Source organism: Balaenoptera acutorostrata, chromosome X (assembly GCF_949987535.1).
Source record: "Balaenoptera acutorostrata chromosome X, mBalAcu1.1, whole genome shotgun sequence".
In the NCBI taxonomy this organism is placed as follows: Eukaryota; Metazoa; Chordata; class Mammalia; order Artiodactyla; family Balaenopteridae; genus Balaenoptera; species Balaenoptera acutorostrata.
In genome coordinates this window covers 42772687-42790647 of record NC_080085.1, presented here as the reverse complement: position 1 = coordinate 42790647, position 17961 = coordinate 42772687, and the positions used below count along the sequence as shown (strand labels likewise).

At 51.7% G+C, this 17961-nt stretch overlaps 2 protein-coding genes across 4 annotated transcripts; both read left to right on the top strand.

Moving 5' to 3' along the window:
- Nucleotides 1-2781: 2781 nt before the first annotated feature.
- Nucleotides 2782-8271, top strand: PIM2 (Pim-2 proto-oncogene, serine/threonine kinase). Its single transcript, XM_007180309.2, has 6 exons — nt 2782-2978; nt 3114-3223; nt 3936-3986; nt 5870-6242; nt 6680-6856; nt 6954-8271. Exons 1-6 carry the CDS (start codon nt 2918-2920, stop codon nt 7115-7117), a joined length of 936 nt encoding a protein of 311 aa, XP_007180371.1. The 5' UTR covers nt 2782-2917; the 3' UTR covers nt 7118-8271.
- A 1332-nt stretch (nt 8272-9603) lies between these two features.
- On the top strand, nt 9604-17939 carry SLC35A2 (solute carrier family 35 member A2). 3 transcript variants are annotated; one of them, XM_057538369.1, is made up of 5 exons: nt 9604-10197; nt 11712-11894; nt 14447-14598; nt 16109-16255; nt 17637-17939. In XM_057538369.1, exons 1-5 carry the CDS (start codon nt 10107-10109, stop codon nt 17805-17807), a joined length of 744 nt encoding a protein of 247 aa, XP_057394352.1. In that variant the 5' UTR covers nt 9604-10106; the 3' UTR covers nt 17808-17939. The 3 variants fall into 3 exon arrangements, with proteins under 3 accessions (XP_057394352.1, XP_057394351.1, XP_007180370.2); XM_007180308.3 differs by having other exon boundaries at nt 9792-10197; nt 15519-16255; XM_057538368.1 differs by lacking the exon at nt 11712-11894 and having other exon boundaries at nt 9666-10197; nt 15519-16255.
- The last annotated feature ends 22 nt before the right edge of the window (nt 17940-17961 follow it).

Here is a 17961-nt window from a genome sequence, read left to right as displayed (position 1 = left end):
CTGTGAGCTTAAAGGCAGGGACTGAACTTCCAACTTCTCTGCCTGCCTCTCGCCCCAATATGTTTGCTCTTTCCTTGTGATTGTTTGATTAGGAAATGCTTTGGTCAGCCACAACGGTTGCTTCATAGCAACATGAGTTTAGTGGAAGTGACCAGAGGGGACCCCCCCACACTTGGTTTTAGAAACCGAGGAATAGCTAAACCTTTTTTTGTTCGTATTCCCCAGTTCTCTTGACACTTCTGTCCTTGCCCTTCCTAGACTAGGTAAAGCCAAGGCAGAGAAGGATGGCTGGCCCTCAGGTTTTGTCAGTTGTCTTTGATGTCCCTCAATAATGGGGCCCTTGTGGAAGGATGTGTGTCCAGTTCTGCAGGGGAGGGTGTGGCTGTCTGCAGGGTGTCTCTGTGGAATCCACTGGTTAAGCACATGTGTTGGAGAGTTGGTTTGAAACCTCGGCTTTTTCTAACTATGTGGCCTTGGTCAAATCACAGGCTCTCTGAGTTTCAAGTGTCCCATGTGTAGGACAGGGGTGATTAATGTCTACTACCTCATGCTCTCTCTGGTTGTGAGCATTGAGAGAGGAGTGTATATGGTCAACATAATGTATGACGGCGCAGTGCCTGCCACATTCTGAGAGCTCAAATGTTAGCAGGTATTATTTATTATCCTAATGTTGAAGTTTCTGCACCATTTGGCCCCTGCCTACTTCATCTTGCCGCTCTGTCCAGTTTTCCTTGGCCTCTGCCTGGAATTTGCCCTTCCTCTGTCCCAAGCCTCCAACCTTGTCTTTCAAGATGGGTAGAGGGTCTCCTGAGAAGTCCTGTGTGACCCCGTCCACATTCTCACCTCTATCTACAAATATGTCTTTACTCCTTTCCCAGTAACTGTACTATCAACTTCCTGGGCAAGGGCTATGATGCCTGACTTATCTGTGTATCTCTTAATATCTGCACCCCCTCTAGGGCCTTGCAGGCTTACAGTAGACCCCTAATAAATGTTGGATGAATAAGGGAGAGTACATGTGTGTATTTGCTTTATGGGTGTTTGTGTGTGTGTGTGAGACTGTGGTGAGTCCAAGTCTCTATGTGCATCTCACAGTGTCTTTCTCTAGTTGTGTGTGTGACAAGGGCTTGTTTCCAGGTGTGTCAGATGGTGACTGAGTGTGGGACTCTATCTCTGACAGTTTGTGTCTGTTTCTGAGACAAGTGCATGTCTGTGTGGGTCTGTCTGTGACAGTGCATCTGTGGTTTCTTTCTGATAGGGTGGATGTCCGTTTGTATTCCTGTGACAGATTCTGGGTAGCTATTTCTGGACAGTTTCAGTGACAACACTACATGTCTGCTGGTGTGTGTGTGTGTGTGTGTCTGTGACTGGGTCAATCCATGTCTGTTTTTGTGACACTGCCTATCTGTGGCTCTATCACATAAGTGTATGTCTGCCTTTGGAGCAGTGCATGTGTGTCTTGAGCATCTGTGTGTCTTCCTGTGACAGACTCTGGGTCTCATTTCTGGGACAGTACAAGTCTTTCTGTGACACTGCATGTCTGATGGTGCCAGTATCTTTGTGACAAGTTCTGGCGGTATGTCTGACAGGACATTTCTGTGTCCTTGTCACATGGCAGTGTAGGTCTGTGTGAATCTATCTGGAGTGCCTTTCTGTAACAGTGCATCTCTGGTGTCATTCTGGGACATAATTTTCTGGCAGCATGCCTGCCTGACAGTAGATTTCAGCCTGTGTGTGACAGTACAGATGTACATGTGTGTCTAGGACAAGTTCATGTGAATGTGTCTGGCCGTATGTGTTTGTGTATTTCTCACATGGTGCTTCTGTGTGTGTGTCTTTGGAGTGCATGTCTGTCTGCTTTCAGCATGAGGCCTATTTTTCCCAAATTTGTGACTGAGGGTATTTTACCACCTCCCCGAGCCCTCGTAGCCCCTGTCTTCTCTCATCCAGAAGCACACCCCAAGCCACCACCACTCTGGCTTGCTCCCACCCCCAAGAACCCCCCCCCCCGCCATTCCAGATTCTAGACCTGCTGACTGGGTTCATGGCTGGGGCTAGCCAGGTCTGTCTACGTTAAGGGTTCCACAAACACCCCACAGGCCGTGGCCTCCGGGCGTGGGAACTGTGCCTTGGACCAGCGCTTCCCCTGAGGTGGTTGTCAGGGAGGTTAGCCCTCCCTGACGGCTGAACAGGTTCTTCCAGCATCCCCGGCTTCAGGCTTCGGGCGGAGGCCGCCGGGCGCCTAGAGGGCTCTGGTCCTGGTTTGAGGAGCACCCTTCCGGAGACAGGGTCCTGGATAACCACAGGCCAGGATTCTTAGAACCCTTAGAAGGCCTGGCGTTATCTCCGCGCTAATCTCGAGGCAGCGGCGGCCAACCAACTTCCTGTGAAAGGAGGCGGTGCAGTTTTTTTTTAAGTTTATATATACACATACAGACACATATATAAAAACAACTCCGCGCAACAACCAAAACAAACGCGCTTGCTGCAAAAGGGATTCCCAAAACCAGTTTCCTCTTCGCACGCGCCCCCTCATTTGCATGCAGACCCCGCCCCCGCGGAAGATCCGGGCATGTATTTGCATAAGGGGGTACTTGAAACGTTGAGGGTGGCATGCATATAAGAGCTGGCTCCGATTGGCTGGGGTACAGCAGGTGCTGCGTCCGGATTGATCAAAGCCAAGTGGGCGGGGCCGTCGCCCGGGGCGACTCTCTCGGGAGGCTCGTGCCCTGTCTCAGTAGCGTCGGGGCTGGCGCGCGCGGCTAATCTTAACGTTGCGCTGTTTGCCGGCTCTTCTGGGCCACCAGTTTCCTTACCTTCCACCCTGGCGCCCCCTAGTCCTGGTTCCCCGGCCTCGCTGCCCCGGGCGTCCACGCCTTGCGGGCTCAGCGGGCTCAATCTGCGCAGCTCCTCCTCCATGTTGACTAAGCCTCTGCAGGGGCTCCCGGTGGCCCCCATGACCCCCACGCCGCCGCCAGGTGAGAGAGGCTCCCCTACCGCGCTACCAGGCCGGGCGGGCTGAAGTGGTTGAGGGCGGCGCGGGGGGAGGGGGAGAGGGTCGCGGCCGGCCTCAGCACGCCGCCACCCTGACTTCCTCGCCTCCGCCTGCGTAGGAGGCAAGGATCGGGAAGCGTTCGAGGCCGAGTACCGACTCGGCCCCCTCCTGGGTAAGGGGGGTTTTGGCACCGTCTTCGCAGGACATCGCGTCACAGACCGACTCCAGGTATCCACCACGAGGGTCTTGGGAGGGCCAGGTGTGTGCGTGGTGGCGGCGGCGGGAGCCCTGGGGCTGGGATGCTAATTGAGCAGGGAATGAGCCTACAGTGTGTGAGTGGTAGGGTCATGAGGGCCGGGATCCGGGTTGCTGAGGGTGTCTGAGTGCGCGCGCGCGCCTGTGTGTGTGTGTGTGTGTGTGTGGCGGTCCAGGTGGGTATGTGGGGGAAGGGGGGGTTTCAGGGCAAGGATTCTGGAAGTCCAGGGAGTGAGACTGGGGAGTGGGGGGTCGTGAGGACTCTAGACCTTGCGATCCAGGAGAGGTGGTATATATGTGGGAAGGTGGGGACCTAGAGTTGAGATTTTTGGGATTTTGGAGGCAGGTGTCCAGGGTGGAGCCGTGAGGACCAGGACCCCCCCTACAGGGTTGGGGTGTCCTGGGGCTGGATGGGAAGATCGAGGGCTTGGGGTGTTAGGAAATTCAGAACTCGTCACGTGGAGTGAGGGGTCCTGAAGCCTTGAGAAGGAAGAGCCCAGGGCCAAAGATGGTGGGAGAGATGTACTTGGTTTTGGAGACTTGGAGGGCAGGGGAGAAGCTCCAGCTCATTTGGGGTTGTGGTGTGGAGTGGTTGGTTGGGACCAGAAAGACTAGGGTGAGGGTCCAGACTGGGAGAGGTCTGAGGGTCATCTGCTGGTCCCCTCACCTCAGCCCGCTTCTTCAGGTGGCCATCAAAGTGATCCCCCGGAATCGCGTGCTGGGCTGGTCCCCCTGGGTGAGTATCCTTGGAGTCCTTTTTGACCTGGCGACGCCATCTCTGACGATGGATTTCGCCTTTCTATGGTTTGTATGACTCCTTGGGCCCTGTAACGGTGAGAAGAACACTCCTACCAGCCCATGTTTACTCCCCTGTGGTGATATCCACACCTCCATACATTTCTGACTCACCCCAGTTCCCCTAGAGCCCTGGATTCTCCCCTCCCACCCTCCTTTCTCGCCTCCAAACATTGCCTCAGGGGCTGCCCGCAGGGCATGCTGGTGAGGAAAGAGGGGCAGAGGTCATTGGTTGCTATGGTGACGGTGGCTGCTTCTCTTCTGCCGTTAGAGCGCTAACGGACAACAGGGCGGGTCTGGGCAAGTTGTAGGGGCGGGAGCGCCCCCTGGCGGGCTCTGGGGAAACTGCGCCTGAGCAGGCTGTGGGACCCAGAGGGAGAAGGTGCGCCTGCGCAGTAGCGGAATTTTCATCACCGTGAGAAAACCTGTCTGCGGCTGTGCAAGTCAGCGCACTGGCCGGCAGAGGGCCCCAGCTCAGGCAGGAAGGCTGCTTCTGGCAATCCGTGTGCCCGCGCAGGGCTTCGAGAGTGGGGCGGGTTTTGTGACCAGTAACATGTGTGCCTTTTATTGAGCACCGACTGTATGCCTCAGACTTTGCTTCATCATAAAAGCTTACTGTGTTCCAAGTTCCACTAAGTACTTTCATTCAACACGGTTCTAGATGCTTGGTGACAGTGACAAAATATCACATAATGACACTATTGAGTTCTCACTTTGTGCCAGTTGCAGTTAATCACTTTTAGCTATTTAACAACTGTATATTAGCACCTAGAACGTGCCAGGTACAATTCTAGGCACTTGGCAAAATACTACATTTATTGAGAGCTCTTTTTGTGCTAGTCCTTTTCTACTAATTGCTTTCACCTATTTAACAACTATATTGAGCTCTGCTCTGTTACCAAGCATTGTTCTAGTGTTTGAGCTATGGCAGTGAACAAAGCAGACAAACCATCACACAATAATAGTATTTATTGAGTGCTGTGTCAGATTCTATGCTATAAAGTGCTTTTATCTATTTAACAAACATTTATCAAGCAACACTGTGTGTAAGGTACTATTCTAGTCTCTTTACAGATGTCAGTGGACAAAACAGATAAATTACTACATAATAGTGTTTATCAGTTGCTTCTGCTGAAGGCCTTTTGTTAAGAACCACCTTCATTTATTCCTCAAACATTTCCTGAGGGAATTCCCTGGTGGTCCAGTGGTTGAGATTCGGCACTTTCACTGCTGTGGCCCAGGTTCAGTCCCTGGTTGGGGAAATAGGATCCTGCAAGCGGCACAGCCAAAAAACAAAAAACAAAAAAAATGAACTGAGCTCCTATTACATGCCAGATGTGCAAAGGCTTTGGCTTTTTTAAAATTAATTTTTATTGGAATATAGTTGATTCACGATGTTGTGTTAGTTTCTGCTGTACAGCAAAGTGAATCAGTTATAAATATACATATATACACTTTTACTTTTTTTAGATTCTTTCCCAATATAGGTCATTACAGAGTATTGGGTAGAGTTCCATGTGCTATACAGTAGGTCCTTATTAGTTATCTATTTTATATGTAGTAGTGTTAACATGTCAATCCCAATCTCCCAATTTATCCCTCCCCACCCCATAGCCTTAAGCTTGAATCACCTTCCCAATGGCTATGTGAGTTTAAGCCCTTAAGATGAGAGAACTGAGGCCCAGGGAAGGAAGTGGGTTGCTCAAGGCCACACAGTCAGGAGGCTGAGGAGCTATGATTTAAGTTCAGGCGAGAAGTCAGCCTCAAAGCTGCTAGCCTGACGTCTGTATTCTCTTTTCTCTCCCTGCTTCCCCCCCACCCCAGTCAGACTCAGTCACATGCCCACTGGAAGTGGCACTGCTATGGAAGGTGGGTGCAGGTGGTGGACACCCTGGTGTGATCCGCCTGCTTGACTGGTTCGAGACACCAGAGGGCTTCATGCTGGTCCTTGAGCGGCCTCTGCCTGCCCAGGATCTCTTTGACTACATCACAGAGCAGGGCCCGTTGGGTGAAGGCCGAAGCCGCTGTCTCTTTGCCCAGGTAGTGGCAGCTGTTCGGCACTGCCATGCCCGTGGAGTTGTCCATCGTGACATCAAGGATGAGAACATCCTGATGGACCTCCGCCGGGGCTGTGCCAAACTCATTGATTTTGGTTCTGGCGCCCTGCTTCATGATGAACCCTACACTGACTTTGATGGTAAGGCTTCCCTAAATCTCTGTGGGGGGAGTTTTCACCTTTTATCTTTTTGGCCTCTTGACATTTGATCTCCAGTGCTGGGGTATCCTGTAACCCTTGATCTATAGTACACCTTTATAAGGTTCTTGAGTTTTAATATTAGGGGCTTTCAAGCCTTGCCCTCTAATAAGTCCATCTTCTGACAGTGCCCTGATCTTGTTCTGGGCTCTTATTCTGATGAGGGGATCCTGCTATTATCCTGAGTCTTCTTTTTCTGGTAAGGAGGTCCTACTGTACCTTTTAAGTGCTTTTATTCCATTGAGCTTCTATTCTGGTGAGGGGACCCTGCTCGTACAGTGAATTCTCTTAATTCTAGTGAAGCAACCATACTTCCTGGGGGGGGTGGGATGGGAGAAGGGCATTATCAGAGAATGGTCTAACCTGTGGCTTGTGTGCAGGGACAAGGGTGTACAGCCCCCCAGAGTGGATCTCTCGTCACCAGTACCACGCACTCCCAGCCACTGTCTGGTCACTGGGTATCCTCCTCTATGACATGGTATGTGGGGACATTCCCTTTGAGAGAGACCAGGAGATTCTGGAGGCTGAGCTCCACTTCCCTGCCCACGTCTCCCCAGGTGAGGCCCCACCCGCCCTAGCCCACCAAACTTCATCCCTCCCAGGGATTGGTGCCCCCAACTCACTGCTAATCTCCTGTGTGCTTCTGATCTGCAGACTGTTGTGCCCTAATCCGCCGGTGCCTGGCCCCCAAACCCTCTGCCCGACCCACACTGGAGGAGATCCTGCTGGACCCCTGGATGCAGACACCAGCCGAGGATGCATCCCTCAACACTCCCAAAGGGAGTTCCACCCCTTTGGCCTGGTCCCTACTGCCCTAGTCCTGGCCAGGGCCCCCATTAGTTGGAATAGCCATCCCATGGCCACACCACAGGGATAGATGGACATCTGTTGATCTGGTTTTACAGGTCATTAAAAATCCAGTGTTACTAGGGTCAGAGATTGGGGATCAGGGGTCAGAAGACATAAGCCAAGTTTACCTAGTCCCCATCCCAATCCTGCTAAGGAGCCTTCCTCCCAGAACGTACGCTCTCTTATTCTGGAGGGGGTCCTTCTTTGCTTCTTGTTTTGCTAAGGGTGTTTATTTGGTTGAAATTACTTACATTCTGAGCCTGCAGGGCTCTTATTCTGATGAGCAGTAACCCCTACACTGGCACCTCCTGCTACCACCACACAAACTTAGTTTAAATGCTCTGACTTGGGCAAGGGTGCTTTCCTTCCAAATACCCCAGCGGCTCTTATTTTAGCAAAGGGACCCTTTCCCCTAGCCTAGGGTCCCATATTCAGTCAAGCTGCTTGCCTACCTCAGCCCAGGGTTGTTTATTCTGGGGGAGGTAAGCCCTATTGTTGTCCCAGGGCTTTTGTGTGTGTGTGTGAGGGGACCCTACTCTGTTATCCCAAGTGCTCTTATTCTGGTGAGGAGAAACCCCACTTTCATGATTTGGGAGGGGATGGGAGATGGACACTACTAGAGTCCACTAGAATGGGGTGGATGGTTTTTGGGGGGATGGGGTGGGGGAAATAAGTCTTGTTGTTTGTTCTCCTAGAGCCCCACCCTCCACCTTTTTTGGATTCTTGCTGCCTCCTTCTGAGCCAGGGTTGTCCAGTTGCTGAAATGTAAATACTTATGTATTGGGGAAGGAGAGCTCCAACTGTATCTTCCTCTTCCTTCTCCCCCGCCTGGATTATTTAAAAAGCCATGTGTGGAAACCCACTATTTAATAAACGTAATAGAATCAGAAGCGACTGGCCATTTGTAGATGTGGTGAGGCATTCGTGGAGCATCTACTGAATGCTGAGCCAAGAGGGAGATGGATTGGACCTCTCTGTCCACGGGAAGCCTCAGTCTTGTGGTGCCATCCTGAAGATCTTTTATGGGTTCATTTAAGGTGAAATAAAAACTTGATTTTCCCCTCAGCTCTTATGTAGCACCCCGTATGTGCAGAAAGGCTGCTTTGGAGATACCGTAGACATTGAAGATGTCTGGGACACACTCCCAAATCAAAGATGGCCAGCTCAGAGGCAGAAAAAACTCCTTTCCCCCAACCCCAGGGGAGGAAATACCTTCCCCATGGGAGAAGAAAAGCCCTTTCTGTGGCTTGGTGAGGGCAGGGTGGGGGTTGAGCGTTGACAGGAATCTTCCTAGCCCTTCCTTGTTTTCTAATAACGTCCAAGGTGGAGTCACCTGTTTTGCCCCTACCTTTTCACCTCTTCCTTGTCTTCTTACCTGTTCATCCCGCTCACTTCAACTTCCTCAACTCTTGGCTTACCTGCCCTGCCCTATTCTATCATAGTTTCACTTGTCCCGACCTCAGCTGTACCTTCTCTTGCCCTGCTTTCAACAGCTAACCTAGGGAATTTCCTGGCGGTCCAGTGGTTAGGACTAGGCGCTTTCACTGTGGTGGCCCGGGTTCAATCCCTGGTCGGGGAACCAATATCATGCAAGCCAGGCAGCGTGGCAAAAAACAAAAACAAAAAACTAACCTGTAAACCTCTCACCTGCTGGCTTACCTACCCACTTCTCACTTTTCCATTCATTTTTTTTAAACTAGCCAAGGGGGCTTCCCTGGTGGCGCAGTGGTTGAGAATCTGCCTGCTAATGCAGGGGACACGGGTTCGAGCCCTGGTCTGGGAAGATCCCACATGCCACGGAGCAGCTGGGCCCGTGAGCCACAATTGCTGAGCCTGCGCGTCTGGAGCCTGTGCCCCGCGACGGGAGGGGCCGCGATAGAGAAAGGCCCGCGCACCGCGATGAAGAGCGGTCCCCACTTGCCGCAACTGGAGAAAGCCCTCGCGCGAACCGAAGACCCAACACAGCCAAAAATAGATAAATAAATAAATAAATAAATAAATAAATAAACTAGCCAAGGTATTTTTTTAAATTTATTTTTATTTATTTATTTTTGGCTGTGTTGGGTCTTCGCCTCTGTGCGAGGGCTCTCTCCAGCCGCGGCAAGCGGGGGCCACTCTTCATCGCGGTGCGCGGGCCTCTCATTATCGTGGCCTCTCCCGCTGCGGAGCACAGGCTCCAGACGCGCAGGCTCAGTAGTTGTGGCTCACGGGCCCAGTTGCTCCGCGGCATGTGGGATCCTCCCAGACCAGGGTTCGAACCCGCGTCCCCCGCACCAGCAGGCAGACTCTCAACCACTGCGCCACCAGGGAAGCCCCATCACTTTTCCATTCTTAATGGTGACTCACTTGTCCTCCCTTCTCAGTCTAAACTCTCCTGTGCCATTTCATTAGTATATCCTCAACTGCCCTGCCTTTATCTGCTCGCTTACCTGCCTGACCCTCACCTGCCCTGCTCCCTCAAAGTCTCACTTCCCTCCCAGATGCCCGCTGTCTCTCCAGGGGGCGGGGGTTGGCCTCGCCGACAGAAGGGAAAAGAACTTCAGTCCAACCCGGAAGGACCCAGGAGTTTTGATGCAGAAAGGGCGGTGCCATCAGAAGGTGGCAATAAAGAGCCGAGATGGGAGACGGACAGCGGAACCAAAGAGACGAGGAGACAGAATGGGCGGGCGATATGGAAAGCGAGATCAAAGGGCGGGTTTAGTAACGGGAGTGGGCTAAAGAGGCTCTGTGAAGACGGCGGGAGACTGAGCCGGCTGCGTGCCCTGTCTCCGGATCCTGACGGAATTTGGAAATCCTGAGGCCGCTCTTAAAGTAGCGTTCAGGAGCGAACGAGGAGTGCCACTGCTCTGGGCAGCTTCTCGCTCGCCCCATCCCCACCCCCCGGGGTCCCGGAAGCGGAAGTAACGGACACGGAAGTGGCCTACTGTTGCCGAGGGGACGGGCCAGGCAGATGCCAACATGGCAGCGGTGGGGTCCGGCGGTTCCCCCGCGTCGGCCGGGCCAGGGGCGGTCTCCGCAGGGGCGTTGGAGCCTGGGACCGCGACTGCGGGTGAGACAGGCTGTGGCTGAGCAGTCGGCGGCGGGCCGGGGGGCGGGATCGCTGGGGGGTCAGAAAGGTTCCTCACTGAGGCGAGAGGGAGCATCCCGTACGGACCAACCTATATGTGGCAGTGGCGGGTGGGAGGAGGACGTGTGTTTTGGGGGCGGGGAAGAGACCATTCTGAGGGTGATGGGGAGGTCCCTTCTGCAAATGGGGAGTAGAGACCATTCTGAGTTGGAGGCGGGTATTTCCTTTTGGGGAGGCTAAGACCACTAAGACCATTCTGAGTGTGCGTGGGGGTCCGTCCTTATACAAGGGAGAGACCATTCTGAGAGCGGGAGAGTTCTTCCTTATAGAAGGGAGGGGCTGTTCTGAGGGTAGTGGTTTCTTCCTTGTAAAGGGACAGGGGTATTGTGAGTTAGGGTGGGGCGGGTTCTTCCTTATGTGACTTAGAATATTTTGAGGATAGGGATGTCCATTATATGGGGAGAAGACCGTTCTGGGGGTCCCTTCCTGATGGAGATAGTTCATTGTATGTTGCAGTGGGAGGGGCCTTCCTTATATGGCGGAGAAAGGACGTTCTGAGGGCGCCAGGCCATTCCTTATAACGGGGAGAGTTCATTGTGAGTGTGAGCAGGACAAGGGATAATTTCTTGGCTGGAGGTGGGGGTATGCGGTGGTGGGAGGATGATTGGTGTATAGGGAAATATTTCCTTATATCGTTAAGGGACCTAGACTATTCTTAGTGGAGTAACCATTTACTACATGGGGTTCAATCCTTTGGACAGTGAGGGAATCATTTCTTATATTTGTTAGACCATTCTGGGGTTAGGGAGGAATCAGTCATCATAGGCGGGAGGGGTTGGAGAGACCATTCTGAGTGTAAGGGAATGGAATAATTTAGATGAGAGAAAGTTCCTTAGGGGATGGACATGCCTTATACAGTGGTCTCATTCCTTGTATTAGGGTATCATTTTTCACATGAGACAATCCTTCACTAAATAGAACCATCATTTCATATAAATCTTTGGTTGTTCATCCATAAAATGGGAACACTGATAGTTCCTTCAGAGGTCAGAGCCATGTAGGGGTCTGTTGAGGTGATCCATATAAATCCCTTATCCCAGTGATAGGCACACAGTAAGCACTCAATAAATGTCGAGGATGCAGTTGGTATTCTGTCCAGGGCAGGGTTGCTTCTCACTCAGGGGAGGGAGAGAGAGGGCTGAGGTGGGTGTCCAGGACCTGCCCCACCCATTTCCTGACACCTCAGCAAGGATTCCAGGTATGGGCTGGACAGGGAGAGGCCCACTTCTCCCTTTCTGGCTCTTCCTGCCTGTGGCTGAGGCAATGGAAGCTGGCAGGGATCAGACTCACGTTGGGTCAGCATAGGCAGGCAGAAGGAGGAAGTAGTGGTGGCTAGGAGGATCCTGGTCGAGAAGGGAGAGGGGAGGGTGGTAGTGTGGTTATGCCACAGCAGCTTTTGACCCCTTCTTCCCCCTTACTCCTTCCATTCCCCACAGCTCACCGGCGCCTCAAATACATATCCCTAGCTGTGCTGGTGGTCCAGAATGCCTCCCTCATCCTCAGCATCCGCTATGCCCGCACATTGCCTGGGGACCGCTTCTTTGCCACCACTGCTGTGGTCATGGCTGAAGTGCTCAAAGGTCTCACTTGCCTGCTGCTGCTCTTCGCACAGAAGAGGGGTATGAGCCAGGGAGGGGGGCTGCAGGGAGGGGGGCTGCATTGGAGTCGGTGGGTGGCAGTGTGTGTATGTGTGCGTGTGTGTGTGTGTGTCTGTGTGTCTGTGTACGTACCCACACCCACGTGGAGGGTTTGGTTGGTTGTCTATGAAAATGCCTGGGGACTGTGTAAGTGCGGCTTGGCCGCCTTGTACCTCCAGCTATGAGTAGCTGCATCCACATGTTTATACCCCTAACTCCCCAGGAGCTGGCCAGTAAACACTGAAGGAGTGAGACAGTCTGTGCCCATAAGGTAGCAGGTGACCCTTACATGATGATTTATTGATTTCTCTCTAACTTTTCATTATGGAGAATTTCAAACACAAAATCAGAGAAAATAATAAAATGGTAAAATATCCATGTCCCATCACCGAGATTCAACAATAATCAACTCATGGCCACTCTGCCATTAAACAGCATCAGTGATTATCCACTCACTACCAATCTATGTGTCTGTTTACCTACTCCTGCACCTTGTTATATTGAAGTATGTCCCACATGAAGTATGATTTTGAAGTAAATTCCCTCTTATTATCTTGAGTAAATATTTTGGTACATTTAAAATAATGACTTCAATCAGTCATGACTGCTAGAAATCATACATCAAAAAATTAACAATAATTTTTTAAGTTAATAAAATAATCAAATATCCAGTCAGTGTTCAAATTCGTAATGATTTCTCAAATGTCATAAAAGTTTTAAAAATTTTGTTTGAATCAGGTTTATATAAAGTCAGTGCTTTGTAATTGGTTGGTGTCTTCTAGGTCAGCTAGCCTCTAGGTTCCCCTCCAACTGTTTTTTTTTTTTTCTCTCTGCAGTTAATTTCTCGAAGACATAAGGTTGTTTGTCTTGTAGACTTTGGGTAGCCTGGATTTTGCTGAGTGCCTCCCAGTGGTCTCATTTAACATGTTCTTCTGTCCTCTATATTTCCTATAAGTTGAATTTATTTACTAATTTAAACACCTCCCCCAAAGGCCTTCTTCTTTAAAATGTTGCCCAGTCATTTCTCTATAAAGGCCTCGCATGCGGCTCTGCCCTAGGTATTTACAGTGAAGAAAACATTCTCACCCACTCATTAGCTCCAGGGCCCTGGGAGGCAGCAGTTTAGGAACTCATCTGCTCTGTTCTAGATTGATTCTGAGACGGTTCGAGTGAACACTGTGTGGCAGGCCGTGTTCTGGCTGTGGAGGTGGACATGTTAGCGATGGAGACGTGCATCTTGCCCTCAGGGGGCTGATATTTTAGATGGGGAGAAACAAATAGCTACAGGTTAATCACAGCTTTCATCTCTTATCTACAGTTTCAGCAACCCCCCCGTTTTATTTTTTTAGTTTTCTCATTTGGTGTGAATGTGTCCACGAGTCACTGCAGAAATATGAATGTGCTTGATTACGGTGTGCAGCCCCATATACGTGATGTGTGTTATGTGAAATATATAGCATATATGCCGTGTTACCTTTCTAACACCTGGACATTTTTGAACACCCAAACCCCTGGGTCCAGGGAATTTGGGTAAAGGGTTAGAGATTGATAATTACTTCTGGGATTAATGCCATGAAGGGCAAGGGCAGGGTTTTGTGAATGAGCATCAGCAGGAGTTCCTGCAGTAACCTTGTGCAGTGGTTGTGGGGTTTTCCCTGAGGAGGGACACTCAGATGAGTCTTAAAAGATGAACTGCAAAAAAGTGGGGTGAGATTTGCAAAGGTCTTATTATATAGGAAACTATTCTCATTTATTGATTGGAGCAGGTCCCAGCCAGACTTTCTGCTTTAGAGTCAAGCCTGCATTCTTCCACGTGACAGGGGCAAATGCTTGGTGTGTGTGGGGCTGACAGAAGGAGGCGGCCAAGTGGAAGATGGCCCCTGCCCTCAGGCAGCTCTCAGGCTAGGAAGGAACTAGGAAAAGTCTAAAAGTTGAGTCTAAGGGACTTCCCTGGCAGTCCAGTAGTTAAGACTTCGCCTTCCAATGCAGGGGGTGTGGGTTCGTTCGATCCCTGGTCAGGGAGCTAAGATCCCACATGCCTCGCGGCCAAAACACCAAAACGTAAAACAGAAGCAATATTGTAACAAATTCAATAAAGACTTTAAAAATGGTCCACATCAAAAAAATCTTAAAAAATAAAATAAAATAAAAAAATAAAAGCTGAGTCTAAAACTTTCCCTCTGCTTGGTAAACAGCCTTCCACCCACACTCCTAGAGCTTCTACTTCACAAGCTCCTAGTTAGTGCTGATTATTTCATTGCACAAACTGTACTGAGTGCTTGCCCTGGGGCTTTGTGCCAGAGAGGTGGGCTCTAAGATGAGTGAAATGTGGTCTGTGATTCTCAGACTGAGTATCCGAAAGGCTTGCTGGAGACATGGTTGTACAGTAGAGAAACCGAGAGCGCAGACCTCATTCTAGCCCTCAGGGAGTCGAAGTGTGGTGGGGAGACACAGGACCAGGCGCAGTCCTGTCCTTTAGAGGATCCCCATCTTTGGAAGTCAGTGCTAAACAGGGATCTCCTCCCTCCACCTAGGTAACGTGAAGCACCTGGTTCTTTTCCTCCACGAGGCTGTCCTGGTGCAGTATGTGGACACACTCAAGCTCGCAGTGCCCTCTCTCATCTACACCTTGCAGAATAACCTCCAGTATGTTGCCATCTCCAACCTGCCAGCTGCCACTTTCCAGGTGAGCCCCAAGCCCAGGAACTGGCTGGGGTGGGGGATATAGGATGTTGGGGAGGGAGGGCTGCAGAGAGCAGGGGCTGTGTTTCCTCCAGAATGTCCTTGGATCTTCCTCAACCTCGGCTTCCTCATCTGTGAGAACTGGGAATGGAAATGGTAATAGTAGCTACTCACTGAGATTATTAAAAGAAGTAATATCTGGGAAGAGCCCTTGGTTGGTGATGGATAAGCTTTAGGCTATTTACAGGCAACCTTTAAGATGGTTAAAGAGCCTGGATTCTGGGGCCAGGCTGCCTGGGTTCAAATCCCAGCTCTGCTACTTTCCAGCTGTGTGATATCGGGCAAGTCACGTAACCTCTCCATCTCATCTTTAAATTGGACATTACAATAACACTTCATATGTGAGGATTAAATGAATGCATGTGAAGTGCTTAGACCCACACCTAGCACACAGTAAGCTCTATGTAAACGTTTACTGACGTCATTTCGTGGCTGATTCATTTGTATCAACACATCCTTATCAAGACCTCCCTCATCAGGATGTTTACCATTCATTCATTACCTGCTGTGTGAGGTGCTTCACATACATCAGTTGTATTTACAGATGGTATGTCAGGGCTCAGACAGGGCAAGTGCTTTGTCCCTCATCACACAGCTAGGACACGGGGTTGGGATGTGGACTTGGGTGTGGCCCAGGACATCCTTGCACAGCCATCCTCCTGTGTACTTTCTGGGAGGCACCTCAGAGCTATTTAGCCACATCTCAGTCAGTGGCCAGTGGCTGGATATTTTTGCTGTTTTTATGGTTATCTACCCCACCCTGTCCCTCCATTGTGCCTGGGGGCCCACAGTGGGTGCCGTCCCCCACATGTACATGTTGGGGGTCGGGAGCAGCCCTCAGTGTCTTCCACATACCACTCGCAGGTGACGTACCAGCTGAAGATCCTGACCACGGCACTGTTCTCCGTGCTTATGCTGAACCGCAGCCTTTCCCGGCTGCAGTGGGCCTCCCTGCTGCTCCTCTTCACCGGAGTCGCCATTGTCCAGGCACAGCAAGCCGGCGGTGGGGGCCCGCGGCCACTGGATCAGAACCCTGGGGCGGGCCTAGCAGCTGTCGTGGCGTCCTGTCTGTCCTCGGGCTTTGCAGGTGTCTACTTCGAGAAGATCCTCAAGGGCAGCTCAGGCTCCGTGTGGCTGCGCAACCTGCAGCTGGGCCTCTTCGGCACAGCCCTGGGCCTGGTGGGGCTCTGGTGGGCCGAGGGCACTGCTGTAGCCCACCGCGGCTTCTTTTTCGGGTACACGCCTGCTGTCTGGGGCGTGGTGCTCAACCAGGCCTTCGGCGGGCTACTGGTGGCTGTTGTCGTCAAGTATGCCGACAATATCCTCAAGGGCTTTGCCACCTCCTTGTCCATTGTGCTGTCCACTGTTGCCTCCATCCGCCTCTTTGGCTTCCACGTGGACCCTTTGTTTGCCCTTGGCGCAGGGCTGGTCATCGGTGCCGTCTACCTCTACAGCCTGCCCCGAGGTGCAGCCAAAGCCATAGCTTCCGCCTCTGCCTCCACCTCTGGGCCCTGCACTCGTCAGCAGCCTCCGGGGCAGCCGCCGCCATCGCAGCTGTCTTCCCACCGTGGAGACGTCAGCACGGAGCCCTTTCTGCCAAAGTCAGTGCTGGTGAAGTGAGGGCTGGCGGTGGCGGTGGGGGGAGACAGGGAGGGACACTGGTTGGAGGGTGTTGGGCATCTGCAGGACCCAAGTTGCCACCGGGGCCTGGCTCCCCTGGGGTTGGGTCTTTTCTTCCAGGTTGTCGACACTTCCAGAAGCTTGTGGGACTAGGGCAGGGCATCACGTGAACCCTTCCTTGTAGCCAGGGGTTTTTAGAGCTGCCTCCTCTGTCTCAGTCTAACCCCTTCGGGGACCAGGTTGGGGGTGTTGTCATTCAAGGCTTTTTTTGTCTGCCTCCCTCAGCCAGAGGCGTCCTGTCTCTCATGCCTGGGAGAGTCCCTCCCAGCAATCCCTCCACCTTTGTAGGGACAAATTGGACAAAAATCCTACAGCTCTTTAGTAATGACTGATGCCTACGTGTGGGTTTCCGATTCTGATAGCTTGAGGCCTTCTCTCCTCCCTGACAACCACACTGGATGGATCGTATTAGTAGCTCTTTTTGTGGCCTTGGGGCAGCTTCCCTAACACAGGGACTTGAAAATGGGCCTCTTGTGAGCACCCAGGGAGAGAGGAAGGGGGGCGACAGCTGAGATTTTTGCATCAGCCCATTCAGGGGGAGGGTGCAGTAGGGGCCATTTGTTTGTGATTTGGGGGTTTGTGGTGTAATCAGATGAATGATCCAGGGTGTGGGAAAAATGGAGAAGGGAGGTCCTTGAAGTGGCCTAATCTCATGGAATCTAAGACACCGTCAGTTGCTGGATGCAGGGTTATTTTCTAAGATATCCTGAGAGGAAAAATAAAGCTGCCAGCCACACTCATGATACCCAACTGGCTGTACGAGGCACCCTTACTTCATGGGGAGGGGTGTCTTTAAATTGCTGAAATGTGGAACCTGCCCCCTGCACTCCCCAAAGACCCCTTAACTGTCTCCCAGGGTGTATATGGGGGGGGGGGGGGGGGGGGGGGGGGGGGTGTGTGTGTGTGTGTGTGTGTGTGTGTGTGTGTGTGTGTGTGTGTGTGTGTGTGTGTGTGTGTGTGTGTGTGTGTGTGTGTGTGTGTGTGTGTGTGTGTGTGTGTGTGTGTGATGCCTGGGCTGGGCCGTTGGATCTTTATTTTTGATTAATTTGTTCTGATTTTTTGGTTTGTTTTTAAGGAACTGTAATGAACAAATGTCAGGATACCCAATGCCAAATAAAGATATTGTATTTATTTAGTCCACGTGTAGCTTTCTGACCCAGGGGACCCGCTCTCTCCACGTGGGCTCTGTTACTAACCCTGGGGACTACCAGCCTCACTAGTCATCCTCGCTTGCTCAGGACGTCCACCTGCCAGCCCACCCCAGCTTTCTGTGTTTTTCTTTCCTCCCCGTTCCCACCACAGGTTGCTCACCAAGGTGAAGGGTTCCTAGCCGCTGGGATTGAAGACGCTGGCCTGGCCTCGCTCTCCCTTCTTGCCCTGGTCCAGCCAGGACCAAATGCTCTGATCAGTATTGGGGGCGGGGGTAGACACCGAACCCCCTGTCCCCACACCCCCTCTCCCACACAGGGCTGACATGACTAAACTCTGGCCCAGACAGGACCCAACCACCTCAGCCTCCAGCCCCTGCCACCCCCATGTCCCTGCTACCCCTACAGTATTATTTCTTAGGTGAGTTTTTGTAAATAAAACGTGTTTTGCATCTTGCTGGCTTGGGTTGGGAAGTCTC

Bases quoted from the DNA above. Each gene is read 5' to 3' on its own strand.
- PIM2 (XM_007180309.2), top strand. From the start codon at position 2,918: ATGTTGACTAAGCCTCTGCAGGGGCTCCCGGTGGCCCCCATGACCCCC. The intron at 2,979-3,113 runs GTGAGAGAGGCT...CCGCCTGCGTAG, and splicing joins GACCCCCACGCCGCCGCCAG to GAGGCAAGGATCGGGAAGCG. The intron at 6,857-6,953 runs GTGAGGCCCCAC...TCTGATCTGCAG, and splicing joins CCCTGCCCACGTCTCCCCAG to ACTGTTGTGCCCTAATCCGC.
- SLC35A2 (XM_007180308.3), top strand. From the start codon at position 10,107: ATGGCAGCGGTGGGGTCCGGCGGTTCCCCCGCGTCGGCCGGGCCAGGG. The intron at 14,599-15,518 runs GTGAGCCCCAAG...TACCACTCGCAG, and splicing joins TGCCAGCTGCCACTTTCCAG to GTGACGTACCAGCTGAAGAT. The intron at 16,256-17,636 runs GTCAGTGCTGGT...TTCCCACCACAG, and splicing joins ACGGAGCCCTTTCTGCCAAA to GTTGCTCACCAAGGTGAAGG.